The following is a 24,953-nucleotide window of genomic DNA, read 5'->3' on the forward strand; positions in this document are numbered from 1 at the left end:
TAAACATACAGTGGGCATGAGATCGATGTTTCCTACTTGAAACCTTTAAAGTGTATTTCTTTGTATAGTGAAGCTGCTCATAAGAACATAACATTTTCTTTCACTGATCGGAGCATGATATTTATAACTAGTATATAAGATGTAAAAGAAACTACAGTTTGCTCCGGACGTTGTTGATGGGGCTGGATATGTTTCTGCTATTTAAAGGGTTTTAAATTCTAAACGCGTTGTTTGCACGTGTAGGAGGAAGCTGAAGATTTGAAGTGTAAAAAGATGATTCAGCTTTGGGAGAAGTGTGTGTGCGTGTGATTGTGTGTGTGTGTGTGTGTGTGTGGACAGCACAGTGGTGATTAAAAGACACTCAGATGTTGGTGGTGTCAGTGTTAAATTTGGTTTCCTACAGGTATGACTCTCATCAAAAATCCTCCTAAAACCAAAAGATGGTTTGACATATCGGGTCTGACATACAAAAGGTGATCAAACATTTCAGTTAATTAGTCACACGAGCTTCAACTCACGTCATTAACGAGGTTATTTTGTAAATTTCCTCCACGGCCACTTGGCAAGAGCTTCAGCCCTTGTTGTCTTTATAATACAAGAGGTTATAATATCGTTTTCAGGGCAGACTGGAGGCGACAGTGAGTCACTATCGGAAAGTGACGGGACGGGGCGGGGCTAGCTGGTTAGCATGCTAACTCCAGTAGAAGAAAAGGCGTTCACATTAATGTTGCTCTCCGCCTCTGGAGACAGCTGTTGTTGAGTCAACGAATGAAGTTTGATGCTGAACTCGCAAAGTTTTCAACAGCTGTTAACGCTAACGTTAGCTATGTAGCGATAGCAAAAACTTACAACTCCTTTAAAGTACGGAGCAAATACTCTATGAGACTAACATGTTTTGTATGTATTAAGTATGTTCAGCTCCCGCCACGCTCTTAAAAACTTAATATTAATACTGTATATGACATTTGCAAATTAGCAAAATGTGAAGCGAAGACAATCTTTGTCGTAACATGAGGAGTTAGTTAAGTATCAGCTGGATTGAATATTTAAAAAAGTAATAATATCGATATTTAAACTGTCATATTTATCAACAGATGCTTGAGACAAACAGAACATTTTTTCAGTCTGAAATAATAATAATAATAATAATTATAATAATAACGTTGTTTGAGGAGTATGGTTTGTCTTGATCGGAGCATTGTGTGTGTGTGTGTGTGTGTGTGTGTGTGTGTGTGTGTGTGTCCACTCACAGAGGAAGTCGGAGAGGAGCTCAGGCTGGTTGTAGTGCACCGCAGCCACACACATGGTGTTGAGGCCCACCAGGCAGAGCACCGTCCAATAGAAAGCCTGCGTCTTCACTATCTTGCGGATGAAGAATCGCATCCGTCGCTCCTTTTTACTGTAGTTGGAGCCATCTTTACCGCTCTTTATACTGGAGCGGGCAAAACCTGGGGGAGGGTGGGAGGGAGGGAGGGAGGGGCAGTGAGCTGGAATCATGTCTGTTTATTTGCACACTGACAGACCGGCTGGTTCGTCCGACAGCAGCTGCTCAAAAAGCTACTTTAGTGAAACCTGCAGTGAAATACTTAAATACAAGTAACAAGCTGTAAGTTTGCTGTAAAAATCCCAGCACTGAGATGAAACATAAATTCCTCTCTTTTTCTTACCTACTGCATCTCCCATGTTGTCCTCTCCTTCCTCAGGGTTCAGCAGCTCCGTCTTGTTGTTTTTGGTTTTGATGGTTGGCCTTCGCCTCGAACCTAGCGTGAGAAAAATGTTAAAAAATCGTCCAGTCTGAGTCTGTCACTCGCCGGTGTATTGTGCTGAACGCCAACATTTACATATACGACATATATTGACAGACTCTGATCAGGTGTTTCTCTGCTGCGTACACGTGTTGGAACTCTACAGTGTCTGGTGTCTTTGTTTATCCTCTAAGAGGAAGAAAAGAAATAAGTCATAGCATATTCAGACAAATCTCATGTCTTCTCCTCCTCTTTGTCTTCATATTGTATATTTCCAAAAGGTGGACGAAGTGGAGATTTAGAAAATCTTTGTCGAATATCACTCCAGTACAAGTGAAAGTTGCTCAGTCAAAGTTTTTAGATGAGTTGAAGTACTGGAGTATGCGCTTTTAAAAATACTTAAATATTTAAAAGTAAAAAAAAAAAAAAAGATTTCATGTCAACGCATTTTTCCACAGTGCAGTTACAGAACTGAATGACTGACTGTGGAACCTTTAGAATAAAAAGCTTGAGGAATATGAAACAAAACTAAAACTGATTTTTTTTAAAAAAAGGATTCATTGTTATTTTCATATTTCTTTTTTGGGGGGGCACTGAGTGTTGTCATGGTAAAAACAGCAAACATTTAAAACTAAAGGAATCCTTCTTTATATCTAAAAACATGGACTAAGGCCGTGGTGCTCTGGTGAATGATCTCATCTTTATCTAACGCAGCTTTGCCTCAAAGTAAAGTACTTCAGTGAAATGTAGTAGAAGTCAAAAGCACAATATTTGTCTTGTAAGTGTCGTGGAGTAAAAGTCATAAGTTTCCAAAACAAATACTCAAGTAAATGTATAATTATTGTATATTTATTATTTGTTATTAGCCTGTCTCTTTGTCTCTCCCTCGCTTACGAACATACACACAATAAAAGAAGAAGTTACCATCAAAGTTCACTGTGCCATCCTCCTCAGCCAGAATCACCTCCTCTGTACGAATGGAAGAAAAATAAGGTGTTAGCACACCGTCATGATTTGGTTGGTTCGGCCACATTCAGTATGTCTGTGCAGCGACTTGAGCAGTGTGTGTCAGACTGAGTGTGTTTGTCAGTGTGCACTGACCTGCTTTGCAGATCCACTCCAGGTATCCGTTGAGCTCTCGCTCAATCTGCTGCTGTCGCCTCAGCTTGAGGAACTCGCTCCTGTTCTCCACTCGCTCTCTCTCTTTGGCAAATTCACTGTGGGGACATGAGTCATTTTTTCCCACAGCTTATTTTGCTTATTACGAAACACAGAATATAGATTATACAAAGCATACAGGTGTATAAAAGGAAGGAATTTTAATCATGAGAAAATGTCTTGAGGACCGAACCCTGAGAGTACACCCAGCACCAGGTTGAGCATGAAGAACGAGCCGATGATTATGAGGGGGATGTAGTACATCCAGTTCCAGGCGCTGCCCTCCACGTCATTACTCTGCAGGGGAAACACAGACAGACACCCAGACAGATGTGTTATTACAGATCAATTCATCTAGGACTGACGACGACCTGAGAGCTCGGAAATGTAGAATTTTATAATTGACCTTTGTTCCTCTTGTGCACAGATTCTCAGATGTGTTTGTTCAGATATTTTATCTCCCAAAGGCAGTTTCTCAGTCCAACACAGCCGTAGAGATTCTTTCATTGTTTTAGTCGCACATATTCCCTGTAACAGCACATTTCCTTCCTCATGAGACATTTGCAAGTTTTATTTTAATGTTTTTAAATTCTGCATTGTTTATGTCCATGTTAGGTTGCTAGCGTTCTTCTTATTTGCCGCCTTTTAGGGTTTGTTCTCTTTTTTGAGCGACTGTCCCAGATAAGGATTTTTCTTTCCCAGGACACGAACTGTCCCGGTTTTGGTGAAGATGCACTTAAAACCCCATTTGTTTCCTTCTATTACTTTTGCTGTTGTCTTCCTGGTTATGTCCAACCCTGTGTCCCCGAGAAGGGGTACAACAGTGTCCGACTGACCTAGTAACTGCCGCCCATCCACATCCACGACCGCGTGAATTGGGCGACCCGACAGCCGAACAGTTACGGCGCATACCAGAGCAGCGGGTTCGACTCCCGGCTGGCTGAACTCTTTGCCGCATCCCCTGCTCTCTGTCTCTACTGTCTCTACTGTCCTATCAAACAAAGGCAAAATAATGCCCAAAAAAAAGAAAATAAAAACGAGGCGGGATCCACCTGTAAAAACATTGCTCCTTAGCGCTACTAGTGGTCAGCAACGCCACATAATGCCTTTAAGAGCCACTAATTATTCGTTATAAGTGTCTTATTGTGATTTATAAATCATATATTTATCTCTTATTATGTTCCATGATGTATTTTTAAGCAGTTACACTTTAATGAAGTTCGTTTGTTTTGTGTAACTATGATCTATACAATGTTCAACTGTATTATTTTTGATTTGGTTTGAATTTTTATGGTCAAACCACTTGGTTAGCGAAAGTAAGACTAACTAACTAACTAACTAACTAACCGAAGGCACAGAGATGGACCAATAGTTGTTAGCAACTTTTTCCGTGCTGCACAAGATCCAAGGAGAACTGAAACGTATGTAACGCTGGCTCAGAAGTGACCCATTTTTTTAAACTTAAAGCCTGACCTGGATGCAGAGACGCTGTACTCGTGTGCAGCAACAGGAACATGGAGACACACACACCACGGTTATGTTACAGTTACTTCTGCTTTCACAGACATCGATTGCACTGAGGTGTCTGGTGAGCGGCGGAACCGTCAGACACTCTGTCACCTCCTTCTTTCACTAAACAAATCCAACTGACAATCAGAGAAATCAGGTTACCGGAGGATATTGTGTTTCTGTGACCCGTGTAATGCTTTAATGGAACTATCAGCTGATTATTATCTGCTGCTGGAGTGCTGCGTGCATGTGTTGGGTTTTATACTGCATGGTACAGTGCGAGCAGCCCGTTCTCTATTAAACTTTCATTGGTTTCCTCCTGACTGCCTGTGAGAGTGTGGAAGTCAGCCTCCATCCATCAGAGAAGATGTTAAATATAGAGCGAGACGGACCAGAATAGAGAGTGGAAGAGAAGGAGGCGGAGAGAGAAGGAGAGCGACTCCGAAGGCAGGAAAAAGACAGATGAGAAGACGGATAAAGGAAGTCAAACAGAGAATGATAAAGAGAGAGACGGATGGAAAATGGCTTTTGGACAAATAAATGGTGTTTTGAATCAAATCTCAAACTACTCTATGCCTCATCCAGCAGAGTGAAATTTGAGCCAATCACCAGCCTCCACACCCGCCCTTCAAGTGTGCGAAAAAAACACACAGGACAAAGCTAAAGCACATCGTAGAGAACAGAGACGATGTTTCAGCCATGAAGACTTGGTGAGGCATTCAGCAGCGAGATCTGTGGTTCATCACGAGACTCTGTCGGCAAAACTAAGAACCCATTCGTAAGATTAGACTGACTTCTTAGTAGATACAAAAAAAACTGAGTATAAGGCTTTTTGATGAAATGCAATGCACAGGTCGGCAAATCAAATACATGCAAGTGAGCATAAGGGTTAAGAACCCCCCCCCTCCCCCAAACGTGGCAGGGATGCCAGTGAAATTCCTCCGAGGCGACGTCCACACTGCTACGCTTTAGTTTTGATAAAATGCGTCTCTTTTACTACGTTTACTCCCGGTGTCCACACTCCTCCGGAGACACCCGCCGTCGCTCCCCTGATTGGGTTTTATCAGCCTCTACAAAGAGTTCTGAAAGCAACATGGATAACGAATTACAAGCGTTACAACCGCCTTTGCTGTTCCTCCTTCTTAGTGTTTCGTGCAACTAATCAACTGAAACTGCAGAGTAGACGATCTGCTTCCTGTTTACACCATGCCCAGTATACGTGAATGCTCATGATGCATGTAGGCGTTTTCAGGTGTGACACCATTGGCCTGACTAACGATGATTGAGAGCTGAGAAATTTTAACTTTATGCAAATGAGTTTTGCAGAAAAAGCTGATGCAGCGGTGGCCAGGAAGTGTTTTCTTTACGAGAATGAAGATGAAGTGCTGCTTGGCACAAAGCCACATAAATTGTTGGTGAGAGTTGCTCATTGTTGCTTGCTAAAGAGAAAGCTACACGCTAGCACGAAAATCCCACAGCTACAAGTGAGAGCATATATTAAGGCTTGGCTAACTTACGTAGTAGAGCATGTCGGTCCATCCCTCCATGGTGATGCACTGGAAGACGGTGAGCACGGCGAACAGGATGTTGTCGAACTGGGTGATGCCGTAGTTGGGTCCAAGCCAGCCACCTTTACATAACGTGCCGTTAGGACACAACCGGGACGGCAGCTCTGTCCCACATGGCAATTCATCCACTAGCTCTCCTGATCAGAGAGAGAGAGAGAGAGAGAGAGAGAGAGAGAGAGAGAGAGAGAGAGGGAAAGAGAGACATTTTGATTAATTAAACACACGTGGAACTGAAAACATTAACAATGGCTGCATTCCACTTAGCTGTGCCAGTTCCAGGGCGCCGGTCTGTTGCACAGCAGTCATTTTCACATACAGTCAGACATACAGCAAAACACAGGTGTCACTGAGAACATTAGTGATGGCTTCATTCTATACAAGTGTCAAAGTAAGCCATGACATTGTCAAGGTTGCTAGGCAACAGGAGCAGCGCTTTGTGATGCAACGGTAAAGGCAGGTTCAGTCTTTACGGTCTGCGACATCGTCCAAAGGATGCGGCCCCTAAATTGGGACAATACCATGACCCTCACAGTCAAACAGCTAAATGGAATGCAACCATTATTTACTTTTTATTATTTACTTTTTCTACTAACTAACTAAATGGGACGGAGCCATCGTCAATTTTATTAGCTACATTTGTGTTTTTCCTGTGATGACAAGGTAAAAAAGCTTGTTCAACAAATTTGAACATGGATAAACATCCAGAAATATCAGTTCTGGCCGTATCAGTCTTAACTTGAGGATTTTTAAAAATACATAGTTTGCGTCCCCATGTGGCTTTTTTTAAAATCCTGTGTGCGTGATGGCAACGGTATATTAATTTCATCACAGTCGTTTTGTCTTTTCTCACCTGTGAATTCATCGTAGCAGGTGGTGTGGAACTTGCCCATGTAGAACTCCAGGCCGATGATGGCGAACATGAGGATGGCTACGAACAGCAGCAGGCCGATCTGCAGCAGGGGGATCATGGCCTTCATAATGGACTTGAGCACCACCTGCAGGCCTGGAGGACACGGTGCAAAACACACACTCAGAGAGGGGGGGGGGCTAGGAATAGATTGATTACATGGGTCTTAAATAAAAAGAATTCAGTGTACAGTGGGGTCTTTTTAGTGGAGTAGACACACTGTGTCGAGGTTGCTGATTAGCAGCCAGTGCATTAACGATGTTGAGGTATTTAGAGACATATAGTAACCACTTCCTTATTGGTTGGCCACTGGTTAGTATTAACAAACCAGGACACACAAGTCAACAGTCGCCTGGAGACGAAACTGTTACCGGTTTCACGCTATATCCCGGTAGAAATGCCAGGCGGTTAGTATTACTGTTTAAATTTTAATTACCACCATAACTGTCGTCGGTTACCGTGGTTAATTACCATGATGATACTGATAACAGTGATCATTTTGGTCACTATAATCACAATACTAAATTTCTATATTGTTTCATGTCTACAGTCGACACCAATTTTCTGGCTGCAGTAAATATTTGCATTTGTTGTATTCAAAGGGGGCAAAAAAAAAAAAGCCACAGTAAAAAGTGAAGCAATTTGTATGGAAGCAACTGTATTTAGTTAAAAATAAACAGGGCAATGTGCTTTCACAAAAAGACACCGCACTGCACTTACTGGGAATCCCAGACACCAGCTTCAGTGGTCGCAGCACTCTGACGGCTCGTAGCGTCCTCAGGTCAAGCTGAGAGCCCACGGACGACAAAATACTGCAGAGAGAGAGAGAGGGAAAGAGAGAGAGAGAAAGAGAGAGAAGGAGAGAGAGGGAGAGAGAGGGAGAGAGAGAGAGAGAGAGAGAAGGAGAGAGAGGGAGAAGGAGAGAGAGGGAGGAAACAGGGAGAATGATCAGTTTCACAGGCAATGTCTGAAAAACATTAAAATATCTATTATCGTCGAACACACTGCTTCAGCGCAGAAAATCTAAACCACTGAGTGACGATGACATGTTCACTCTGCTGAGCCAAAACAACGTCATGTGTCCACATCAAACTCACCTGCACAGGCCAGGTAACCTTTCATACATTTCACTTTGAGATTCACACCTGAAAAATCTAGGCTGACAGATTGTGTCGCACCAGTCTGTGAACTCGGGCGAGCTCGTGAACAACGTATTTGAATTTGTGTTATAGCTGAAAAATTAAACGTGATTTTGCACCCAATTTTAATCTAACTTAATTAAATGTAGTGTAACTGAGTTTAAAATGAACAGTTACAACACGAATGATTCAGTCACTGATTCAGTAACAGCACATCGGCTCTCACCACTACGGCTACTACTCTGGCATGACTTGTCTGTACCGTGTGTGTGTGTGTGTGTGTGTGTGTGTGTGTGTGTGTGTGTGTGTGTGTGGCTCTGGTGTAAAGTCACTCAGAGACAGGTTGGAAAATTCCATGCTTTGTCTCATACGGGGGCGGAAGGCCGGGTCTGTCCAACAGGAGGGGGGGGGGGGGGGGGGGGGGGGGCCTAGAGAGGGGATGCTCTGAGGAGGAGGAGAGAGAGAAACGAAGGGGAGGAGCACAATAACTGGGCAAACTTTGACCTCAAGCCAGAGATCATTAGAAGTCCAAACAACCATTGATAAGAAAAAAAAAAAATCTAATATTTTATAACTATTTTTTTTATTGCAATTAAATGTATTAATGCACAAAAAAGAGAAGAAAACAACAGAAGGCCAGGGCCCCGTTTCAGCAAAGCGGCAACATGCAAGCTGCATTTTTGTGAAATGAGATGAATCCATGCATCCGCCCCGTGCAGGACCGTGCGCCAGCCCTGTACGTCTCGCAAACTCATCTGCAATTCACAAACGGCAGTCATTTGTGAATTTGCAGCCCGTGTGTGAGCAGCACTCATAAAGTGCTTTCATGAAAAGCCCAAGATTTTCAAACACAAATCTGTGTACATTTAGGGCTTGATTTACTAAAGCATCAGCTCAGTGCGCAGTCACTGCCTGAGACCACGCTCCAACTAAATGCTAAGAAAACCTCAGCAGGTGTAATACAATGATATCCGTGCTACACAATGTAATCCTTTTATTTCTTTACACCATAACAACCTGTCTTTTTAATACACCCATGTTATTTGCATCTACTCTTTAGATTTTGCACTTAAAACTGGACCATGCAAACGTGTCAACCTTATCCAGCAGAATGTGCAATCAGTCACACATATCAATATTACTTATTATACCTCTACCTCAACTTTGCCCAATCCCTCAAGCCTAAAATGCAGTCATGAATGCAGTTATAAGAGAGGTGCACCCCACTGCTGTCACACACAGTGTGCCAATGCCTTTTGTGCCAAAAGGCTTAGAAAATCTGTCCCACAGAGAGGAGAGCTCAGATAAAGCCACATGAATTGTGGAGTTGAACCATGAAAATTGAGAAAGCAGGAAGAAATGCCATTTGACCACTTAAAACTCTGTAACAGCCAAAGGAGGAGGAAGAAAAAGAGATTCAAGCAAATTGGAAGAAGGGCACAGAGAGTGAATCTAAACTGAGCTAAATCTTTAAACTTCAGCATCTCAGCCTCCCTCCATTCTTCTCTCTGTTACATCCCCCCTCTCTTCACCACCACCATCATCATCCTCTCTTTCCAGGTTGGTTGCTAATTCCAGTAAGAGGTCATTTATTAACAGACACGGTAGCGGCGGCCAAGCCCCTCATTCCCTCAATGGCTTTTTAACTGCCACAGCTAAAGGCCAAGCTGCAGACCTGAAAACGCTGGACATCAGCAAAAATAAGCAAACAGCCTGAGGTTCAGTAAAGAATCAACAGGAAAACACTGATAGATTACGGCCTGACCAGAACTATGATCTACAGATGTAGTTTGAATTGTGATTTTAAAGAATCTGCTTTTTAAAAAATCTAAATCCAAATTTTATTGCTGTTTTACATTCCTAATTTTTCCTATTTCTAATTTGTTTAATGATCTTTCTTCTTCTGCTGTCTTCTCTCAATTTGCTGCTCCAACTGCTGCTTTCCTGCTGAGGCCATTAACGCTTCAGACAATTTTTCAGTTTCAGAGAGTTGGATCTATGCATGGATGAGTAGATGGATGACGCAAAAGAGCAAAGGGTCAGTTTTCTTGATATCTTGACTCTAATATTCAGACTTTTTCCGCCTTTCCGTCTTTCTGTCTGTCATTCGTTCTCTCTCCTCTTGCCCTCTGCTTCTCGTGCACATCTCATTTGCGAGCGAATGCAGAGCTTCAATATTCATCTGTGTGAGACGGCAACCATCCGCTTCTGCCAGACAACCCAAACCTCCAGGATGCAGTCACCCCTGGCAACGGCTAAAACCTGCCAACAGTGCATTAAAGTGGCCAGTAGAGGGAGCAGCGACTGTGCTGCCAGTTGTGCTGGGGATGGAACGATGGGATGGGGTGGGAGGGGCGTTACAGGAGAGTTAGAAGAGAGGGAAACATTGGATCAACAACATGAGTGTAAAGAGGAAACAGGTACCAGTCTAAAGAAAGGAGAGGAAGAAAATAAGGAGAGGAGAAGAAGAGGAAAGGATGGTGAGTGCAAGAGAAAGCAGATTAATGAGGATATATAATGATTTCTCATTAGGTTATTGTTTGATTATCATTATTATATTTTTAAAATTAAAATGTATTATTATCATGATCTTTGCTTTAAACCTACAAGAGCGCAAAGGCACAGTGATTGAATGGAAGACAATTAAAAAAAATGCTCGCACTCACAGCAACTGAATATAATCAAAATGTCTATATGTATCTGCAATTTTAAATAAACTGTACTTTGTGACACACGTGGGAAATATGCGAAGCACAGTCTGAAAATAATAATTAAAAAAAGATAGCAGTGTTTCTATCAAATCATAAAGATATAATGACACTATCAGTGTCAAAAATAAACATTAGGAGCGTTCAGTAATGAGGAGGTGAAAAAACTATTTATGGCAGCAATTCCAGCTTTAGTCTAAGAAAATGGAAATAAATGCCAAACATATTTCTCATTATCACTGGAAATTTGTGAGAGAAAAAATTACACAAATCACAGGCTACAGTTATATGAGGTGAAATAAAGCATAATTTCTGATGCTAACAACTAAGCTAGCTTTGCTGATGTTGGAATTAAGCAAGGTTGGCTTGTTAACATGAGGTGGAGATCTTATTTTAATGTAAAACTACACAATTAACTTTATTATTCTCTAACTATATATTTAATTTAGCTTCTTTGACATTTAAATAGTTTTTGTTTTAAGTGTTTGCAGGCTAATGCTAATCGACCTTTTTGTACTTAATGGAGCTATTTGTAAGCACCTACTACTGTTACATAGCTAACATTAGCATTAACAGCTGTTTACTAACCAGTCCTTGTGAGTTCAGCATCAAACTTTATTCCTTTACTCATCAAGCTCTGTCTCCAGAGGTGGAAAGCAAATTTCTTATTTCGCTTCTACAACTTCTTTTCATCTATTGAAGTTAGCATGCTAACCAGCTAGCTCTGGTCTGGTTGGCCCGCCTTGTCACTTTCTGATACCAAGTCACTGAAGCGTTTAGGCGTATTATAACCTTTTATATTGTAAACACAACATTGTGCTGAAGCTCTTGGCAAGACTGTTAAGTAAACAGCTGTTATTGCTAATGTTGGCTTTGTAGCGATAGCAAAAATTACAAATAGGTCCTTTAAACTGCTGTAAAACCATTTTGCAGAAAACACAGATTTACCTACGTTTTCAACTTGGATTTAAATACTGTACAGTGTATATGCCCTATTGTACATTGCTACAGTTTCCCTGTAATTCTTGGTTTGAATACAAATCTGCTTCCAATTTCCACTCTTTCCTCTCTCCTTTGGCTTAAGTTCATCACATATTATTACTGAGAACGTGTCCTTTAAATGACAGGGATTCTGAGATCACCTGGGAGAAAGAGTGGAGGTGGGAGTCCCAGATGAAATACAGACTGGGAGGGAAGAGATGCGACATCCCTTGAGAGACAGAGAGTGTGACAAAGAGTGAGCAGATTGATAGAAGAGTGATAGTCCTGTGAGTCAAAAGTGTGAGATTCAACCGCTGAGAGAGAAAGAGGCCAACAGATAGAGAGACATGAAGACACTCCTGAGAGAAAGAGAGGGAGGGTTTTATCTGCGGAGGGAGAAGGTGTTTGGACAGTGATGACAGAGGCTCTCACTGCTGGGAAACACCTCAAAATCAACCTGTAAAACACTCGCACACACACACGATCGCACACAATTTAAACTGTGTTGTAATATGCTCGCGGTGTACTGCGCTTGAATCCTCTTTCTTGTACTGTATGTTGCACATCAGACACAATGCATGGTAGAGCATACCACTGAAAAATTGGGTGTCTCTTATTTCTACATACAGCATCAAAGAAAAAGGGGTTAAATGTGCTATATTTAAGTATTTTAGTTTGAAACATTCAAAAATTCACCAAAATTATCAACAGAATGTGAAGAAATAACAGTTTTGATGTTATGTCAAAGACATCTAGGTATTGTGTTGCAGAGATACCTACTGAAGTTAGCATGCTAATCAGCTAGCCCCAGGCCCATCTCGTAATACAGAGGCGATAGTGAGTCACTGTAGCGTCTGCCCTCAGTCTTACATTAGAGGATGTAGACGTGGTGCTAGGTCTTCTAACCTCTTACCAACCAGGATGGAAATACAGAACATTAAACACAACAATGCTTGAGGCTCATGGGAAGCAACCACCACCACCACCACCACCTCCACCCGATCCTGCAAGAAACCACGTTATGCGGGAGTTAAGAGTTAAGAGTTAACGTTGCTGTTTCTTTCCACCACTGGGACTGCTCTTGGCGAGTAAAGGAATAAAGTTTGATGCGGAACTCGCAACATTTCTTTTATACTGGTAAGTAAACAGCGGTTAATGCTAACGTTGGTTATGTGGCGATAACAAATACATTGAGCACATTTAGACCATAACCACACAAATGAATAAACCCTAGTCTACTGTGTTTAGTGCCAGCTTGTTGATCTCACCGATTTCAGCAGTGACACTTGTAACTGTAATGTTAATTAAATATCGCCTATCAAATCTTTTTCCGATGTTTCTGTTTATATATTATTTATTCATAACTTTTTTTATTAAGATCAAATAAAAATTAATAGGCACAAAAAGACCAAAATAAATGACGACCTGTTGTTTTCTATCTCTATTGTAGGGCACCAGTTTGATGAAGATTACGAGGATGATGATGATTGATGGCCCTGATGATGGAGATCTCGGAGGTCACTCGCCACCTTCACTTTGCTCGGTCTCTCCCCGTTCATGGCATTGCCATAGCAACCGGCAATTCCTCTCTTTGCAGAGTCTCCACGGTTACCGACCTGCTCTCATTCATAAGTGTTGCCAGGGCAACGCAGCCCTGGCTCATTGATGGAATCTCGGCATTGCCGCAGCAACGGGGATGGGAAGTGGGTCTCCTAGCGATTGGTTTTTCAACCCCTCCAAACCCCCGCATCTACCACCCACCCACCCACTGACACACACAGACACAAACACACACACACACACACACACACACACTATCCTTACCTACCCTCTCACACCCTGTTCTAACAGCAGCTCTCCTGTGCATGGTACAAGTGTACAGTACAGTGTGTACACACAAGCGCAACTTCCCTTTGCATGCAGACACATACACACATGGACTGAACGAATGCAACGAATGAATCCTTTTACCGCATACAAACACAGAATCAGATATATGTGTATGTGCTCGCTCCGCACACATACACAGCAGCGTATGATCTGATGACAGTGACGAATGCAGCGCAGCCCAGGTAGTATGGATGACCTACTTTCTGTGCCGCTGCTGGTGTGTCGAACACTGAAATTGTTGTGTTTTACAATATGTACAGAGACACATACTTACACACACATGCTTACAATCAGATAAAAGTGTCTGATTCTGTTTCGGTCAAATCCTAAACCAGTTATTTTCTGCTGCTCTTTTACCATGAACCCAACTCCAGCTGACTGTGATTGGTCACTCAGTTTTATTGTTAGTGACATTCAACCGTTTATAAAATACAGCCAAAATGGAGCCATCACTTCCATTTACTCAACTTGAAAAAGTCTTTAAATTCATTCCTCTCAATTTAGACTAAACCATAACTCAGAATGTTTCTAATCAGAACAAAGAGACAAGGTCACAGAACCTCATTTTTACCCTTTTTTTTTTTTTTTACACTGGCTACTTTTCTGTTTTGTTGACTCTAAGATTCGCTCATCACCTTTAAGGATTGTATTTCTGAGCTGTCGAACCCTGACCGAGCCCTCCCTGCAGCTCAGTGGTCCACACTGAGGACATCAAGTCGTTGTGCCTTAGTCATCAGACTTCTGAGGCTTTGGAACAACCTGCCTTATGGGTAAAACTACCAAAATAAGAGTCAAAGTTTAATAAACCCGAGGTCTCCGTTTATGTGAAGCCAGCTTATGTAAACTGTCACCACTTAACAGAGGACGGGGAGCTCGGTCACAACCTGTATTTCCATTATATAAATATTAATGGTAGTTGTGTAGAGGCATATATAAGCTGGGGTTGACTGATAATGATGTTACAGGCTCATACAGGACATAACCTGTGTGTGCTTGTGTCAGAGGCCATGTGTGTGTGAGCAGTGTGTGTTGTGTGTGTGTGTGTTGTGTATAATTCATGCTATCACAGTGTGGCTTCTTTAGGGGGAAAAAAATTAGTACAAACACACATTCACAACATGCAAAAGACTGGGACCAGTTCCAGCCAGTGAGATGTGCATGAGCTGTATGCGTCGTGTGTGTGTGTGTGTGTGTGTGTGTGTGTGTGTGTGTGTGTGTACAAGTATGTGCACATGGCTTATGTGTGTGTTGTGTGGAAATAGTGTGGGAGTGCCATGTGTCATCACAGTATGAGCTCCTGTCCCCTTAGTGTCTCCCACTGAGCCCTCACCCCCTCACACACACACACACACACACACGCACGCACGCACGCACGCACGCACACACGAACACGTGCGCACGCACGCACACGTGATGAACAATGTTCCAGTGTGAAACAGTGCACAGTAAAAACCCTCTGTGAGATAAATCAAGGTAAGAAAACAGAATGATTTCACTCTCCAAACCTCTCACGCCGGCCTCGCTCTCCCTGCCTCTCCTCTGTAGATACGGGACATTAAGCAGCACTTTACGACCATTATGTCACCGCTCACCCCCGACCTCCACCAACAAGGTAGTATGCTCCGATCACTTTGCCTTATTGGGAGAGTCCATTTGCCGGGTGCCGAGGGGAGGATGGGAGAAAAACTGGGGGAAGGGTTGGAGGTGAAGGGGGGGGGGGGGGGGGGGGAGGATTGTAATGACTCCAGGGGGTTGGGAATCTTTTCCACCAGCTTATGTCATCAGACCCCCTCCCTCACACTTCATCACCAAAGACACGTTTGCTTTTTCTCTTTCCATTAAAACATCTTCTTCTTTTTTTTTTCTATCTCTCATTCCATCTTATCTCATTCCTTCCTCTCCCTCTCTTTTTTTTTTGCCAGCTCTCTTTCCGTCTCCTCGCTGCTGAAGCTTTCACTGGCAGAGGCAGGATGGAAGCACTCTCATTCTGACCACATTCTCCATCCTCATCCCCCCTTCCTTCCTCTGCCTTTTCCCCTCTCTTCATTTTCTCCGCTCCCACATTATTGCTGATCTCAGCAGAGTGCTAACACTCAGCTGATGGACTCTCTCTCTCTCTCTCTATACCTCCACCCCCAACCAAACTCCCTCCTTCTCCCTTCATTCCTCTTTCTCCAGCTTTCCTTCTTCTTCTTTCTCTCCCTCTCTCCCAGTGCTTCTGCCCTCCTCTAATGTGGCTTCATGTATGATCCGGTGGAGGGAGGATGAAGAGAAGAAGTGATAGTCCAGCCTCTTGTCCTTTAATCACATATGTTTTATTAACCCTTATTCATCAGGAGAAGGTTTGCTGAGTCTGCATGCTTCTCTGGCCACTGGAGGATTTTAAAGCGGTAATGAGCAGCGTTTCTTTATGAAATAAAGACTCCGTTAAAACATTTGCTCTCTTCAATTTGTTGTTGAGGAGCTCAGGAAGTGCAGCAGTTGGTGCCTTACTGGAGAACATTACGTCGACAGCAGTAACAGTCTGATCTGTGGTTTTCAGACCAGCAACCTTTGATCTGCTTCTTGTATAATTTCACCATCTGTCCTTCCTGCTCCATCTTTCTGTCTAATTACATCAACACATCTCTGTTTCCTCTCTCCTGTTTACCCGTGTCACTCTTTCCTGTGTCTATAATCTTCCTCCAGTCTTTCCATTGACCTCTCCCGGTCATTATCTCTCTCTCTCTCTCTCTCTGTCTCTCTCTCTCTCTCTCTGCCAGGCGGCTGATTGTCCCACCTGTCCCTCCGTCTCCTGCCAGCATGACTCTTGGACCTCACGAGGATACGACGTCTGGACTTGTGCGTCCCTGTTCGTGCACGTCTCTCCTCTCGGTGTGTCGGTGGGTGTTGGCGTGTTGCGTGTCACATGTGGTTGAATGTTTATGTGGTTTTCGATGAAGTTATTTCAGGCTGCAAAGTCCCAGACATCTGTATTTATGAAGACTGACAACTACCCACAACTAACTCCTAATCCTCCTAATCTGCTGCAATAATCAATACCACATTAACGAGGGATCAGATGATTACATGCATTGTGATCGCTGGTGATACATCCACAGAGAATTATCATCCAACTCTGCAGCTCTGGAGCTTTTTAAGCCTCTTTTAGCTCATTGTTTTGGAAATTTGTCTTATATTCATCATGTAGCCAAAAGCACAACTCACAAACAACTTAATGGAGTTTTTTTTTTTTTATTTAATATTAGCGACCTGACTTGATGCTGTAGTCTGCAAACATGGACCCAGTCGGATATACAGCACCAGCGGTGAAAAGATCACTTGAACATCTGTACTGAGACCAACGGGCTGTGTTCACTACCTCTGCTGTAGCTGGGGTGTTATGTCACCTGAAAGCTCTCGGGCCCCCTGAAGGAAAAAACCTTATTGCAGGTTTTTACCTCCCTTGCCAGAGAGGTCAGAGGTCACATTCAGGTGCCTTGCTAAAGGACGCTTGAGCAGGACAGAAGCTTGCCAACACTGTGGGTGTGATGAAGAACTTGTCTAACTTCACCACCTCGCTGCCCTCACATTGTGCATCTGTAGGTGTGTGTTTGTGTCTGCGACTCTATTTCTGTTCACAAGGGTGTGTGGGTGTGTGGGTGCGCGCAGAGCACCAACACACTGAAGCTTTTAGCAAAAACAAAAAAAACAAAAAAGATTTTGTTTAAAAGGGACGTGTCACCTGCTTCATTTCATAAGAAGCGGCCGGGTCGATCGGTGTTGCGGGACTGCGGAAAGACTTTTCCTAAGAGCACAAAACAGTTTTAAAACCATCTACTGCATCCAACAACAAACACGCCTCGTCCTCACGCACACAGACAAACTCAACTTCCCCGAGATAAACCAAGAAGCCACGATTCAAAGACCGCAGCGACGCTCCTGACAAACTGCTGCACAACAAGCCAAACAGACGCTCACAAGTAGCTGATTAACTAACTCAGCAAGACTGAATTCCCCAAAAGGTCCAGCTGGTCGACAGTGAAACTAATGGCTCATGATCGAACTCCTCCATCAGCAGGATGACGTAGTTCACCAGCGCCTCCCAAAACCAATACTGATGACGCTGCTGTGGTTCAGGTGGTTTATAGGTCTGGTCATTTAACACACACACAAAAAAAATACTTGTTTGGGAACAACTGCAGGAATGGTTAAAAGAAACCAAAGCTGACTGTTGATAGGAAACTGGAAATGGTGTGTGATTCTGAGTTGCTATAACAACGTCACGTTACTTATAAATCGGCATAGATAATTAGGCATCTGAACTAATGTTTTTTCTCCTCTCACTGATTAAAACCTCCCTAAACTACTCAATATATACAATGATATTTCACTTTTAAGGATTTCCTGATACAAAGAGGAATTCTCCCGACAGAGGAGGCGCCACTCCTCTTCACATTCTGACCATCTTGGCTGTTATGTTTCTTGCATCAGGCACCTCACAGAGCATTATCAAACATACGGCTGTTACAGTACTTGTGCAACCCTTAACTGTGTGTGTGTGTGTGTGTGTGTGTGTGTGTGTGTGTGTGTGTGTTCATATGCAGCAGGCAGCCTGCAGGGCACAGAGTTGGAGGGTACAGGAGAACGTATAGGAGAGTGATGAGCCTGTAAATGACTGCAGAGCAATAATGATAATGGAAGTGATGGCAAAGGGACAATTTCCAACCAGGTACTCTCTCTCTCTCTCTCTGACCTCGTTTTCTCTCTCCCCGCTGGACTTCACTCCCTCTCACAGCGTTTTCTCAGAGGAAGCACTGTACTTGACTGTACCACCTGTGTGGACCGCTTCTTAATGCTTGATTAAAAATGTGATTCACACAGAAGTTAGCTAGCTGATGTTCCAGTCACAGTCATGGAGCTCTCCCAGATAAATGTGTTTTGTCTTAAAACTGTTGTTTTTCACCGGCTGTGTCAACACAGCTGGATAAACATCTCCACGAAGACGCGTCTCATCTATTCTGTCCCGGGTTCTGACACAAAACTCAGCGGTGAGCCGTCCGTGCGGTGAGTCACAGCCCCCCCCCCCCCCCCCCCCCACCAGTGACTCAGTTTGCCGTTTTGTTTTTTTGTTTTTTCTTATTTTCCCCAAAATGGGGCGAAATGCTTCTGTAAGCCCCTTGGGGGGTTTCTCTGTCTCACCGACACAGTTTTGTTCCTTCTCTCCCGCAAAGAGACAAAAAAGACGCTTTCAATCTCATGCATGAATCTAGCTGAAACTGGCAGCGACCACTTTGCTGTCAGCTCGGCTGTTTCTGTCCATCTGGGTGCCGTGGACCAGACATCGTTTATTAGATGATTTAAAGTCTTACAATAGTTTCTATCATACTAGTGATATGACGTCTAAATCACACAAGCTCGTTAACCTCATTCAACTCCCTATGATATGATAATAACATGCTAGTATTAGAATACACATTGCACTTGGTAAATCTAATTTCTCTGTTGTAAAAGCACTTCATGTGTGAAAGGTGCAACACAAATAAAGTTTATTATAATTATCATTACTGTTATGAACTGCTCTTTTTCTCCTCTGCCTTCATTTAATCTTTTAATCTTGCACTTTAATGAGATATTATCTACTTTATAATCTGTTTTCATACTGTTTTCTTATTGTACTTTTTGTATGCTTCTGTTATTTGTTTTAAGCACATTGAATGACCTCTGACCTTTGATAACTATACAAATAAATTAGCTCTGCCTTGACGAATCACAACATACAAGTATGAGTCCTCTAAATACCTGGATAAAAGATATTCTGTCTACTGCACAATATGTTTATATTTGTTTTTATTTTACCTTATGAAAATATAAAAGAAAAGAAAATAACACGATTGACTTTTATATGGAAACGCCCTCAAAACAGCAGCCAGTGTTCAGACTCCACAAAGTTCTTTCTTACAGACTGAGGTTCAGGTATTTATTCAATCACTTTCACTTATGGATGTCCTGATCACATTTTTTGCTGTAAAATGTTTCTTTTGCTGCTGACAGTGCGCATGTAGCCGACGATAAATCTCGTCGAGCAGTTTAGATGCTATAACTATGACCGCTGCCGCTCAAGAAAGAGCAAACTGCAAACTCTTTACAGCCACTTTTCCAAGTCCACAAGAAGCTCGTTTGACGCTCAGGAGACAGTGGGGCGTTCCTCGGCTTCACCGCGTCACAGTTATTACTTATAATAATCTCAAACGGTGAGACAGAACCGCACATACTGGAAAATATATATTGAAGTGTACTGTTAAATAAAAAAACTAATCTGTATGTGTAGAATGAGAGAGGTCTATTTTCTCTGTGAATATCCATTAGGAGAGACACAGGGACGTCTGTGGTGCCCTCTCATTGACTGACTGGCCCAGACTCTACTGTAAATGATTAGATTAGTGTGTGACGTCACTGCACAGCACTGAAAATCAATGGACTGTCATCCCTGAATACTAAATACACTAGTCACTCTGTGTGTGTGTGTGTGTGTGTGTGTGTGTCCCCTCTCCTCTATTTTCCTCCTCTCATTAATTCTTGTCCTCATCAAGTATCTCTCTCTCTCTCTACAGTGTGTTTGCCAAGAATAAACGCATGCACGCAGACACTCAGACACACACACACATACCACACGCACGCACTCACGCACAGGCGAGCGCACACACTTTCACAACGCAGCAGCAGAAACCTTTTTGGTCACGACTCGCACAGGCACAAGCACGAGGGCTCACTCTCCCAGAAACCAAGAGAGGAGAGAAGAAGGAAGAGAGACTGAAAATCAAACTAAGACAGAAGTATGAAAAACCTTGTCGGTGTCTCCCAGAGGCTGAAATGTCTGTTTAACACCACAATATGAAACAACCCTCCGGCAAAGGTTTCAATTCTTCTTCTCATTTAAACCACTGTTCAGTGTTTTGGCATCTGATAAACATTTTAATTCATTAAGTTGTTCCTCAAACTGGACTTCCTGGATTGTATTTCATCGTCTCACCGGTGCGTCCACGCCGGAAGCTGAGGGTGGTCATGAAAGGCTAAAAGCGTATCTGCAGGTCTGTAAATCTACAGTGTGTGCGGACAGGTTCACGGTAACAGTGAAAGCTCAGTGAGAAACCTTTACTGGGAGGAATGGGTGCCATCTTGGAAAAAAGCTGTTTCCAGCCTTATCACGTCCTCGGCGCGGCTAGATGAAAGGCCGCAGGGGTCGCCGTTGCGCGGCGGCCCATGAGAGCTCAACGCACCGCAACATAAGAAAGCGCATGCAAATAGACAAAACACAAACTAGTTCAGAGAGCAACATAAGTTTTTCTGCACGTGTGGCGCTAAAAAGTGATGAACTTGGCTGGGACGCACTTTTTGTTCAGTGTTTTATTGTGACTCATCAAATGAACACCATTGAACAGGTGGACATGGATGTATTGGTGCGTGTGCAGCAGGGCTCATCACTTTTTTTGTGTGTCCCCCCCCCCCCCCCCAGGAAACACTTGTTGCTGTGTTGTGAGTATCTGTTTGTGATTTGTCTGTTTTCGTGCGTTTTTCTAGAGTCGCAGTGCGTTGAGCTCTCAGGGCCACCGTACTATTGGGGACCATGATTCTGGTGAGGACTCGTCATGATATAGACTAACTGCTTTCTCAGGAGTTCTGTTTAAACAGTGTGTGGAGATGAGGCTTCAACCAAGTCTGAAACTTTAGATCACTCTTTGGATAAAGGAGAAAGTTTCCAAAAACTGTCTTCCCACTCAAGGTCTTCAACTGGTCCTCACTTAGATAGCAAAACATGAACCCACACACTCACTCACACAAACACACACACACACACACACAGCAGGGAAACAGGGTAAACATATGCTGGCTTCTTGCGGTATGTGTTCATATCAGGACCTTGCATTCAATGGAAACAGTTCAGTATGAATAAACATGAACACTTGAAATATGGCTCTAATTGGTTGATACAGGCCGGAGTGATGTGTGCATAGGAATGGTGCGTATACGTTTTCAGTATCTAAATACTGAAATACAGTTTATGTGTGTATATATATATATATATATATATATATATATATATATATGTGTGTGTGTGTGTGTGCACCAGAAGATAACAGCAGAGTGTGTGTTACATAGGCGGTGCTGAGTGATTGATCATAGGGAGCAGGGAAAAGCAGGTTACTGCAGCGCTTACCCACACACACACACACACACACACACACACACACTAAGCGTGCTCCTCTCGGCGTTTGCTCTTTCTCATTTCTCTCTCTCTCTCCCCTCCCCCGTTCTTCCATATCCATCGTTGCCTTCCCTCCTCCTCCTCCTCCCATCCTTCCTCCAAACCTTTCTCTCTCATTCTCCATACATCACTCTCACCTCCCCCGTCCTCCTGCCCCCCCCCCTCCCCTCACCTCACCACCCATCACTCTTCCCCTCCTTCCCGTGGTCTTCCTCCTTCCTCTCTGCTCTCCATCCCTCTCACGCCTTCTATAACAGTCAAACCCATCTTGTATTCCCTCTCTCACTCTCTCTGTCCTGTTATCCAGAGCCCAGGGGAACGGAGAGACATCGTCACGTGTCCTCTTCCTCTTCCACCTCCTCCTCCTTTTTTTCTCCCTCTGTTATCTAGCTGCAGTAGTACAGCTCTACTCTACTGCTGCTGCTGCTGGTAAGAGGAGGAGGCTCCATCACTCTCACAGCGCTCCCTCTATCTTTATCCGTCTATTTAGCATCGCATCTATCTATCTATCTATCTATCTATCTATCTATCTATCTATCTTTTTGTTGGCTGGAGATCGGCTTTAATTTGTTCCACTGATATGGGAAACTGGTTCCAAGATGCCGCCCGATTTATTCCTATTAATGTTGCTCACCGAGTGCATACCCTGAAAAAGTTTTCACAACATGAATGTCATGAACTCAATCACTAATAAAGCTCTACTAGACTTTCTGAAATTCACTGAACTGAATTGATCAGATTCCGATAATACAAAGAGTCAATATAGTGCGATAGTGAGTTTCTGGGTTCCGGTTTTCTACTTAAGTAATGGCACTTAAGGTTTAATTTCTCCTTAGCTGAGGGAGTTACTTCAGGGTGTCGCACAGAATCTCTTTCTGTAACAGGTTTCCTTAGTTAAGGAAAAAAGTTAAGCAGCAGTGAATGAGATTTTACAGCGGTAAAATTCTACTGCATCGTTAAGGGTGTTTCCTAAACGTGAATCATCACCATCATCTTTCTGGGATGCGTTCATTGTCTTCATTTAAGCTCGGCGATGTCACAGTTAGGACAGAGTCAGACGTGCCTGTAGTTTTTTTCCTTACTTTGGTTGCTAAGGTCTTTTGTGCAGCGGTTTAACTGACTTTAAGTGAGTCGAGTTAAGGATTTGAAGGGTTCTTCCATTACGTGAGGGGACGAGACAGAGGGAGGTGTGAGGAGGTGCGAGGATCCGGGTGGAAAGTGCATTTCGTGTCTTGAGAAGTTAAAAGTCACAGATTTGAGGTTTCAATAGAACCTAAACACTGCGTCATCGGTGCGTCTCTAGATCTGCTCTGAAACATTGTGTAACGCTTGTGTAACAGATCGCTTCAAACTGTTGGTGCTGTTGCACATCATTCTAATAAAGTACATTTAAAGTGAACGGAGAGAGGGAGGGGGGGGCGGGAGGGAGGGATGGCTACCACTCTCTCAGCTATCGCCATAACAACGAACCCGCTCCCCCATCTCTCGGAGAAGTGACATTTCACTTTGCCCTGGTTGCTGCTCCCTGCAGTGCTGCTCTGATCCAGCCTCCGAGCGTGTGTGTGTGTGTGTGTGTGTGTGTGTGTGTGTGTGTGTGTCCTCATTAAAGGATGATAGCAACTGAGGGGGAGTGGCCCTGATCACACACGCACACCTTGTCAAACCAGACCTCTGCTGTGTCCGTGTGAGTGTGTGTGAGATCAGAAAAGAAAGAGAGGAAGTCATGATAGGCGCACACACACACACACACATTAACACACACACACACACACACATTAACACACACAGACATATTAACACACGCACAAATTAAGTAAGGATTAAGTGTAAAGGTTCAGGAATTAATGCTAATAAAACATTGTCTGTATTCCAGTCTTTCCCCCTTGACAAACACTATATCTTGTTACCATCTCCACCCATCCCCCTCTCTTGCTCAGGCAGCCATATTTAGATCACACACACACACACACACACACAGTTACAGCACCACTCTTACCACCTGCCTGCACACGTACACTCACACTCTGACTCCACATGAAGTAGTGAGTGTGCACAGATAGATTATTTCCTTCACCTACAGTTTATGTTCCCGTTCATTTCATCACAGAGGTCTCTGTCCAGCAAACAGGGACACATCAAATTCTAATTTTAAAAATATTCTTTTTGACATATTCAAAACAGGAAATAACCTTAACAACAGAGGAATGTGCGAATAAGTATAAAAACTCATAATATTTCATGTTTTCAAGGTTGTAAAAAAGAAAGAGAGATATATCAGTGAGCTTTCAACTTGGAAATTCACTTAAAGCACACACACACACACGCACACGCACACACCTCAAATCTCATCTCAGAAATGTTTGTTCAAACTTGAAATCTGGTTTCCTCCGTCAGATTAAAGGATGAAAAGAAACCCTGTTGACACGAGTAGTTCACCTGGTCATGGTCATGTGACGCTCCCTTCAACTGAGTTCGATAGAGGTTTTTGCTAATCGTGCACATTTGCATGACAAAGACCCAGAACTTGGAAACTGGTACTGTAGCAGAACCAAAGTCCAGTTTGTAGCTGGAACAAAGCCTCAGTAACGCACCGACCGACCCGGAGCTGCAGGGGAACAGCGCCGCGACCGGGCGACAACAAAGAAGCAGCAACTTTGAAACTAATATGAAAAGCATGAAAAACACATACATTAAAAAAAAAAAAAAAAAAAACGTGTCAGCAAGAAACATACTGAACTTCACAAACAGTTGAAATGAAACTAAAAGGAGAAACGTCAGCGTGGACTCACCCGGTGAGCACGACCACGAAGTCCATGACGTTCCAGCCGTTCCTCAGGTAGGAGCCCTTATGTAACGCAAAACCTAGAGCCAGGATCTTTATCCCCGACTCGAAACAGAAGATGGCTATGAAGTAGGGCTCTGTCTCCTCCTGCGGGGGGGGGGGGGGGGAGAGGGGAGGACAACATTAAACTGCAAAAACACTTGTCCCAACCATAAGTTTATCAAACTTTCAGCCTGAAATCACATTCATAATAAAGTTTTTTCCGTTTCTTCTTACAGGAGATGACACCAAATGTGTGTGTATTGTGGTCGTTTGCCCGTG

General features: G+C 43.2%; 1 protein-coding gene across 11 annotated transcripts in view; it reads right to left on the reverse strand.

Moving 5' to 3' along the window:
* The window catches only part of cacna1ab (calcium channel, voltage-dependent, P/Q type, alpha 1A subunit, b), a 127,596-nt gene that overhangs the window by 68,710 nt on the left and 33,933 nt on the right, over positions 1 to 24,953 (reverse strand). For all 11 annotated transcript variants that reach the window (XM_056371579.1, XM_056371575.1, XM_056371577.1 and 8 more), the window contains exons 3-11: positions 24,640 to 24,779; positions 7,608 to 7,699; positions 6,831 to 6,983; positions 5,930 to 6,117; positions 3,097 to 3,200; positions 2,847 to 2,962; positions 2,670 to 2,714; positions 1,668 to 1,760; positions 1,251 to 1,448 (exon numbers count right to left, since the gene is read on the reverse strand). In XM_056371579.1, coding sequence (XP_056227554.1) covers positions 1,251 to 1,448; positions 1,668 to 1,760; positions 2,670 to 2,714; positions 2,847 to 2,962; positions 3,097 to 3,200; positions 5,930 to 6,117; positions 6,831 to 6,983; positions 7,608 to 7,699; positions 24,640 to 24,779 — 1,129 coding nt within the window. The remainder of the gene's footprint in view (positions 1 to 1,250; positions 1,449 to 1,667; positions 1,761 to 2,669; positions 2,715 to 2,846; positions 2,963 to 3,096; positions 3,201 to 5,929; positions 6,118 to 6,830; positions 6,984 to 7,607; positions 7,700 to 24,639; positions 24,780 to 24,953) is intronic.

Source organism: Seriola aureovittata, chromosome 3, assembly GCF_021018895.1.
Source record: "Seriola aureovittata isolate HTS-2021-v1 ecotype China chromosome 3, ASM2101889v1, whole genome shotgun sequence".
NCBI lineage: Eukaryota > Metazoa > Chordata > Actinopteri > Carangiformes > Carangidae > Seriola > Seriola aureovittata.